This window comes from Apium graveolens, chromosome 10 (assembly GCF_009905375.1).
Source record: "Apium graveolens cultivar Ventura chromosome 10, ASM990537v1, whole genome shotgun sequence".
Lineage (NCBI taxonomy): Eukaryota > Viridiplantae > Streptophyta > Magnoliopsida > Apiales > Apiaceae > Apium > Apium graveolens.
Window position 1 is genome coordinate 119,801,066 of NC_133656.1, and position 9,361 is coordinate 119,810,426.

The 9,361-nt window shown below is 33.7% G+C and overlaps 1 protein-coding gene across 1 annotated transcript; it reads right to left on the reverse strand.

Moving 5' to 3' along the window:
• Window positions 1-665: 665 nt before the first annotated feature.
• LOC141692439 (vacuolar protein sorting-associated protein 24 homolog 1-like) lies at window positions 666-9,096 on the reverse strand. The gene is made up of 6 exons (XM_074497278.1): window positions 8,800-9,096; window positions 8,595-8,671; window positions 4,984-5,086; window positions 3,123-3,244; window positions 1,216-1,407; window positions 666-1,070 (listed from the first exon to the last, which is right to left on the reverse strand). Exons 1-6 carry the CDS (start codon window positions 8,909-8,911, stop codon window positions 1,005-1,007), a joined length of 672 nt encoding a protein of 223 aa, XP_074353379.1. The 5' UTR covers window positions 8,912-9,096; the 3' UTR covers window positions 666-1,004.
• Between the last annotated feature and the right edge of the window lie 265 nt (window positions 9,097-9,361).

The window sequence follows — 9,361 nt, forward strand, 5'->3', positions numbered from 1 at the left end:
GGCCGGAACCGAACAATTTACAATATTTTGGTTTTTCATTTTTACTAATATATAACCCGTGCGATGCACGGCTGTTTTTATCATTATATATTATAAAGTCTAATTTTAATATGTTACGGATTCGAATCTTATACCTCTTAAATAATACTTTTTTTATAATTTTAATATGTTATTGTCAGAATTCGAACCTTATACCTCTTAAATTATACTAATTTTTAAGAATAAATTTAATGGTTCTTATCGATTTGATCTGACGACTCTGAATTGGGTGATCAATGACCAACAACAACTAACAACCAAACTTTTAATGTTTCGTTTTTAATATAATAGTATAGATTAAATAATTTAGTTTTAGATTGGTTCTATAGGATTCCGTTATTACCGGTTTTTATCATTTTTGATTGTATTTCGGTTATTTTGCTCAGCAAAGACAACTTAACTGAGTTCACTTTGCCCATTACTTAAAATTTACATTTTTATTAACTAAAAATGCCAGATATTATGCATATGCAAATCCCATCATTTGTTAAAGATTTGTTTTGCTTGACACGAGTATTTTCTGGTTAAATAACTTCAACAAGTTTTTCTTCTAACTGCATTTCAGCATATTGGTTATCTATCAATATAACATGGCTTAAATACTGAGACAGGAGATGAGCATCTCATGAGACAAAATGGTGCATACTTAGAAGAGTAAAAGGGACGCCCCGAGAGTTGAGGCTTTATATGTAAGTGTATGTAAAAATATATACATAATCAGATAATCTCTTGGCATATTACATCACTTGAACACTCCAGATCTGAAACTTTTAAATATGCATGGCCAAACAATTTGCACAATGTGGACTAGTGTGAATATTACGTCAGCGTCAACCAAATTTGTGTGAGCTTTAAGCTCATTATGACATAATTTGAACCCCTGCCTCTCCGGAATCTCACTCGAGCACCAAACTTAATCAACTGACCTTGACCTTCCATCCCATATATGAATGAGAACTAAAGCCTCATGACCTAACTTTGGCAAGACGCGCCCTTATTTCCTCTAGTTCTTCCTCATCATCACCTTCTTCCTACATATTCACAACAGAAGACCCTAGGAAAAATCAGTTCTTTAATATGTTCAGGAAAAAATAATTCAAGTGATCCTCATCAAGAGAATGTTATTTTCCATTTTGAAGAATGAATAAATGTTTTCCCTGTACACATAACAAGTACCTCTGCATCTTCAACAGACTGAGCTGGTTGCTTTAATCTCTCTTTTCTGGCTGCTTCTGGAAGCTGTGCGGCAGTTTCACCAGCTATTGCTGTCAAGACCTTGTCAATTTCTTCTTCAGTCTCTTCTTCTAGATCCTCTGAATCAAGTGCACAATCAAGAGAATCATTCACCATCTCTTCTATTACGCCAGCCTGTGAACATGCAACTGAGCCGATTATATACCCATATAGAGATGGTAGAAAACAGAAAAAGATACTTCATCACAACTAGACTTGAATCCAAATTCCAAATTACTGCAAATGTGATGCATAATCACTTAGTTATGCAGCTTCTCAGCTTCTCAGATTCTCAGGTAACGACTTTTGGTTTTTGGAAAGTTATACTGGCATGAAGCATGAGACCAGGAATCACCAAGGCGATCACAAAACACCAGTTGTACATTGTAAGTTTTCTTTAAAACAAAATTACGACCCTACTTAAAAGCTAACACCAATTTACAAATTTACAACAGTAAACTTAAATAAAACTCCTCTTCTTTACGACATAGTCAGCCAGTTTTTATAGCAAATAAGCAACAGCCTGGTTAATCACTACAATATTCAGAAACCTGTTTGCTTATTCTGTCAGGAAATGCAGACCCTAGGAAATCTCAAATATATGCATTTGTGACTGGTTACTAAAGCTCCCTTCTAAATGTGTTAACCTGCTTGCTATTCATGAACAAATAAACTGATCATAGTGGAAGTGATAGGAAAGTTTAGACCGTCATGATCCTGCCCAGGTTCTACATTGCAATTTTAAAACCTACAAGCCCATCACCACTTTCCTGCGTAGCTCCAAAAGTTATCAAGATTACTTGTGAACATTCCACTGTAACATATTACCACATATGTCAACTCATAGTTGCATACTTTACACTTTCGATCTCTCTTTAGTCTTTTAACTTTATCATGATTTTCTTTTCTTTTTCATCCTCTGGGTCGATTTGAACTATATTCTCCAAAGTTTGCCAATCCGATAATTGCACTATATAAGGTTGCTATGAATGTTCCAGCAGAAAGAACTAGGATCGAACAGGAAGTTGGGGAGTGATAAACAGATAAAGAGAAAAATAAATTGTTTAAATATTAACCAACACGCTGAACTTTTCTTTCTCAGGAGCTTAAAATTTAAAAACATCAATGATCTATCTAAAATTCCAGATCATCATGAAAAAAGTAAGGACTACATTTATGCACAAACTTTTAAATGATTTGAGCTAAAATCAACGACATAATCATCTCACATTAATTGTTTCAAGCAGTCTCCCCGGGCCTGGTCGGAAACTGAGGCCCGAGTAGAACTCACAGTTGCACTCCTCCAAGACAATCTGAGTACGCTCCGGATGTCCAACCTTTAGTCATAGAAGGGGCTTGAATCGCTATCTTAGGAAGAAATCCAACTAGGAAATGAGAGATGGTCCCGGTCTTCTTCCCCCTTACAAAAGGAACTCTTCGCCTCATACGGTTCGAGATCGAGAAAAGGGATAGAAGACCCAACAACTAATAGGAGTATTATGTTGCAATTACATACAATTTTGAAGAGAATAAATATCACAAGGGCTCCTAGCTTCAAACATGTGTATCTGTGAGATACGTTAGTGCACGCATGACTGTGAGCTAATAATAGGCAAGGTGATAAATAATCATGACACTTAGAGGGCATTTGGTGGGATTGTGGTTAACCCGATTTGTTGCACTTTAAACAGTATTCCGAGCTTATTTTGGATTAGTATTGGGGTTTAACAAGGACTTTCGATTCGACCTCGTGATTTGGCCGGTGCTTCACAACTAGGAATGCAACCATGCAAGGCATACAAAGGGAGTTAGAGCTAATAAATTACTTTTAGAGACAAAAATACACAGACCTTGGTCATTTCTTTGCTGAATTCTTGCATTGTTACAGCCATTTCAGGAGCCTTCATAAGGTTATTAACAATTTTCATGACTTCAGCACTCTTGGACAAATGTCCTACTGTACGAGCAATAGCTGCAGGATAATGGAAGTGTAAACTGCAATCAAATTTTAAAGCTCACATATACGTACAATCTAGAAGTAATCTCATCTTTGCAAATACATCCACTACTAGAACACTCAAAAAGGTTGAAACATGAGTAAAAAGATAGAGAAGCAAAGTATTCCAATATACTTCAATGATAGAACATAGTCATGAAGATTATTTCTCCTATATATTATTGTTTAGAAACTAGTGCATAAAAGAAACAATTCATCATGAAATCTAATACATCTTCGCAGGAAAGAATAAAGTGCTCAGATTATAGTAATCATATTGTCTCCGTGCCTATTATAACTAGGTAAAAAATATCGTTAAATATAATAACTTCATAAGAAATTTCATAATCGCATTAAAGCGGCCTCTGCAAGAAGCATGGGATCATAATCCATTAATGAACTAATTGGATCTAGTCATCCACTAGTAAACAAGTCAAGGATGATGAAATATATAGGTTTGCACTCCAATGAGAACCGTGAGAACCGGTGATTTGCCTAGTTGAAACTGGTGACTTCGAAAAATAGAAATTTTGAATTCGGTAAACTTGTGATTTGTTGCAAATCATAAACTATGATGTAATGATTAATGGACCGTTACGTATAATAACTATACAACACTTATTAGGTACTAAGGATTATATGCAATTTAACCAATATATATACTGATAGACCACTATCACAATTAATCCATTTAATCACTTTATTTGCAAACTGAAGAAACAATTTTAATTAAACAGATATTATAAGTAATGAAACAATTATAAAATATATATATATATATTTATATTTATATATATAAAAAATCAGTTAATAAATTACTCAATTTGATTACTTTACAGACACATGTATGCGGTTGTGTTACTTGTATGGGACTAGTACTGTTTGGCCAGTAGGTCAACTTGTCTAAAACTAAAGCAACTTGGTTAAGTCAATGGCATTTTTCGGCGACTTTGCAACCATGTTTGTAGGCTTTAAATGATTTTCTATTTCTACACGTACTATGCAACATTCAAACTTCGGTTAAATATGTCTGCTGCATAGCATATTTGTACTGAATATTTAGTAGTCACGGCACCACCAAGGTGATGACTTGGTATCCTAACAACGGAAAAAGGCATGAAGTCCAGGCTAACAATTCTAATTTACTTACGTATTAACATTGGCCATAAAAGTGTAGAATAATAAAAGGTCATTTTCACTGCATCTATAAAAAGTTTATTTCAATAACATCATATATTTATGTATACTGCTCATATATAAAATGATATATTTATATAAAAATACATCTGTTGATCGCTATAGGACGTCTTATTGACATGGCATCCTGAAGCTCTTTACAATGGTCAAGGAGCAGTAACAATTATGCATGCAACCAGGTTAATTAAGAATACTTAGGTCATTAGTAAAAAGAACAAGGCCACACCAACAAGATATTACGAACAATCTATGAGTTCATTTAAAGCATTTAATGTATGGAAACGAAGATATTGAACACACTTATAAAGCAAAAGTCAACCTTAAAAGTAACACTTCATTTTTCTCCCATCAATTAACAATCCAAAATGCCCTTGTTGGAATTATAGTGATTTTGGAATAATAGTGCACAGAACATAAATTTGTAGGAGGAAAAAGATATGAAAATTAAGTAAATCATGACCAAGTTATACAATTACATACAAATAAATCTAAATTCAAAAATACGAAGGCAAACATACCAACACTTTCTCCGAGGTGCATTGATATTGAATTCAGTTGAGCCTTGTTTTCATAAAGACGATTCACAGTCCGTCTAGATCGAATAATCTCTTTCGCAAGTGACTGAAGATTATGACAAGAAACGAGTAAGCAAAGAGAACCAAAAGGATAAATAAAACAGATAACAAAACTTAAGCGCAATAGCCACCGGAAAACCTAATTCTCCTAAAAAATCAGATATTTCATATCTGATTGCTTTGAAATCAGTTTGTGTGTGAGTGTTCGAGCGCGCAGAAAGATGTTAAGAACTTATCTTAGATGATGTTAAAATCCAAATCAACTTTTCCAGTTTTCTAAGATGAACCCCGATCATGGTAATGAGTAATGCCTAATGGAAATAGAGAAATAATTCACTATATTTTAAGTTCCTGATCATAGGAGCTGTCATTGCAACTGTCAGGAACTAACTGTCAGGAACTGATTAGTTCCAGACCTGATTTGTGACTATTTTTGGTATTTTCTATTTATAAATTAACAGATAGAGAAGAGAAATAGAGGTAGATAGAGTGAGATTAGAGAGATAGAAACAGATCAGAAGAGAGAGATCAGAATAGGGAAGAAGAAACCCTAGAGAGAGAGAGAGAAGATTCAGTGATAGAGAGAGAACAAGATTGTGGCCAAAGCCATTTTCATATATCCAACATGATGCAAATAGAACAGTTCTCTGGCTTATATAGACCAGTACAACACATAACAGCAAAGACAAAATTACCCTTAATGACATATACTACCCATAATGCTTGCACAGCACAGCACCTATACTATCATATATACTATACTGCAGACAACACATACTACTATACTTTACTATACTCAGCTATCCTAACAGCAACCATGTGTTTTGATGAAATCCCAAGGTCCTGGACTTAACCATGTGTTTTGATGAAATCCCAAGGTCCTGGACTTAACCATGTGTTTTGATGAAATCCCAAGGTCCTGGACTTGTGGTATATAACTATATATGTTTTAAAGTTGGAAAGAACACTCTTATATGGTGATATGTTCAGACAAGCTTATAAAGCTAGGTTTTGTAAAAAGACACTGAAAATTCAATCAATTGCGGAAAACCTCAAATTTATACTATATTATAATAACCGGAATGGGGTATAATTTGGTATGCATTTTTTTGGTTGGTTTGGTTATCCCTTTTTATGACCGTCAGATCTTTTTAATCAAGACCATTAGATTGAAATACTAAAAGAATATACACTACTCAAACTCTCAGGTTCGAACCCCGCCAACAACAAATATTTATATTATTATTTATACAATACTAAAACTCCCAGGTTCGAACCCCATCAACAGCAAATATTTATATTATTATTTATGCACTACCCAAAAATTCAGGTTCGAATCCCGCTAATAACAAATATTTATATTATTATTTATAAATATATTTATAAGGTAATGATCTAAAAAGTAATTTATTATAATTTTAAATAATATAAAAATATTAATAAAGACCCGTGCATCGCACGGGTTGTAAAGCTAGTGTAGTATAATACGATGATGATTTGGAAACGGTACAGAAGTCAGTTATAAATAACATTCCAATCTTACAAGATATATTTTGAGAACTTTGTGAGAGAATTACAAGGTGACAGTGTGACACTAAAAGGAGGTTTGTAAAGTGATCGACTTAGAACATGTATCAAGGCTATCTGGACACTACGAACAGCCAGTAAATCATTTTCGCAGGAATAAATTCAGAGTGACACGGTGATGTTATAAATATTGTGCTTGGTTTCTCAGGCTATACTAACTCCAGAACCAATATCCCTGCTAATCCTAACAACCAGATCACTAACCAGTCTTTCTTACTGACTTTATGGCTCCTGAGGTCACTGCCGCAGCGCATAAATCTCTCAAATATGCACAGATAAAAAAGAAAGAGAAAAAGGACTTCTTTTTTACTATGATTACTGATTACAATTATTTCCAGAAACTGAATGTGGAAAACCACAAATATTTCAAAACAGTGTGAGAGAGCTAACTGAAATGCTGATTGATTATGACAAACCACTCTAAGGTATATTAATAATCCACATGAAAATAAAGTAGATACCGGATACTGGATAGTCTGAGGTGATTCTTACAGGCTACAGCACTAAACATTCAAGGAAAACCAGATCCCTTACAGTTCATAGGACATAGGAACAGATGTGAAAGGTTTCCCAGTCATGGGGTGGCAATACTCTTGAGAATAATAAAGCTTAATCCAAATTTCTGCGGTAACTATGAATATCACTTCACCTAATAGAGCTCGAGTGTGATGTACAGAAACTGATGATTTTTCTTGGAAAATTAGGCATGCGACCTTCACTACTTTAATTAATTAATTGGTTCAGGGTTACTAATAGGCTTCTCAATTCCCTCAAAAGAAAAGTAGGCTCCTCAATCATCCTCCAACTAGGGAGTACATAAAGGGTGAAACCATGCTTAGAACACTATTACAGAAGCATGTGTAGTCAATCAACTATGCTTTGTTCTTCTTGGTAGTCCTTTGCAGTGTAGTAATAATGATTACCACCATAGTTACCCTATATCTCTGAACCTAGGGTTTATGTATCTCTAATCTATTTATCGACAGCTATTTCTCTCTAGTTAACTCCATTTGTACACTCTTATTTCTACATTTCAATCACCCATTAGTAACAGAAACAGTGATTCTAAATAACAGACTTAGCAATTGAATAACTGGTTCAGAGCTAATATTTAAGAAACCAACTAACAGAACAATAAAACAAAATCTACCACAAATATGTATGTTTTCTTGGACATTTCTTTTCAATTTCCCAGGAACAGAATACAATGCAAAAAATCATTCCAAAGCAATACAACTTTAAAGTTAAAAGATTACGCTAGAAAGTGCTTTTATCATGTCAAGGAATTACTAATTAAATCATTATTGTCCCCATAAAGTGGACTCCATGAAACCATAACTAAATTTATATAAAGTCTATCTCCACCCCTCATACAACTCTAATCCAATTACTCAACAAATACTTCCAGGACTGTTGTAAAGCCAGTGACTTGATATCCATTTTTACCAAATATAAAAATTCAACAAAACACCTTGTCCACAGAACACAAGCAAAACCTGAAAACTCAATTACCATGAATCTATCCCAAAACCACTACTACATTCAAAAAATCTTTCCTTTCACCTCGTACTTAAAATTTAAACCAACAAAAAATCACCACAACTGCAAACACAAAAACGAACACTACCCAAACCCCCAAACCAAGCAAAACCCTAAAACTCAATTACCTCGAATCTGTCCCAAAATCACTACCTCAATAAAAAAATCATTCCTTTCACCTCTCACATTCATATTCACTTAAAATTCGGAGCAACATATAATCACCACAACCACAAAAACAAAAACAGCCCAAAACCGGAAACTCAATTACCTCGAGTATGTCCCAAAATCACTACTTCATTCAAAAAAAAATCATTGTTTTCACCTTGTACATTCATTTCACTTAAAATTCAAAGCAACAAAAAAACGAACACGACCCAAAAACCGAAACCAACACCTTTAACCAAAACAAACAAAAACAACAATACCTTAGCCGAACCCATATCATTTCTTTTAGCAGCTTCTTTAATCGCTTTTTGCACATTCCTCTCTTCTCTCTGAATATCTAAACCAACCAATTTACAGTCAAACACACAAAATCAAATTGAGAATCTCAAAAACACATTTTAACACATAAAATTAAAAACCCACACCTCAATTTTACACATAAACACATAAATTAAAAACCCATACCTCTAATTTGACGATCAACATTAAGACACTCTCTACGAAGACGCCTCTGCCACTCACGCAACTGCTTTTGTGGCTCTACTTTTGGCTTCAACATGTTCCTCACTTTCTCCATTTAAAACTGCTTGATGTGATTAAAGATTTATTTGAAATGAAGATGTTAGATTGAAAATCTTGATGTTAGAGTTGCAAAGATCTGATATTTATGTGTTTATGTGATCTTTATGTGTTTGTAATGGTGAAGATTAACAAACAAATTTGTAGTAGTTAACAAATTTTGACTCTTAAAAGGCAAGTCTTTGCTTGATAATTCCATTGGAATATATTCTTTTCTTTTGCTGATAAAATAATTACTCAATATACAGAATTCTCTTTCCGGATAAAAATATATTTCTAACCGAGAGAAATAATGTTTTAAAATAACTAACTTATAATATAAAGTTTTTTTTTTGAAAAAAATCAGAATTAATTTAATAATGAAAAGCCATACGGCATCTACAAAAACAATCGAGTCGAACAATCATAAAACAAATCATATCGCAGATTAATTTAGTCTTTATGAAGA

Coding starts and splice junctions, on each gene's coding strand:
- LOC141692439 (XM_074497278.1), bottom strand. CDS start 8,911: ATGGAGAAAGTGAGGAACATGTTGAAGCCAAAAGTAGAGCCACAAAAG. Junction 5,087..8,594: donor ATGATATGGGTTCGGCTAAG/GTATTGTTGTTT, acceptor CATAATCTTCAG/TCACTTGCGAAAGAGATTAT. Junction 1,071..1,215: donor AGTCTGTTGAAGATGCAGAG/GTACTTGTTATG, acceptor GTGAATATGTAG/GAAGAAGGTGATGATGAGGA.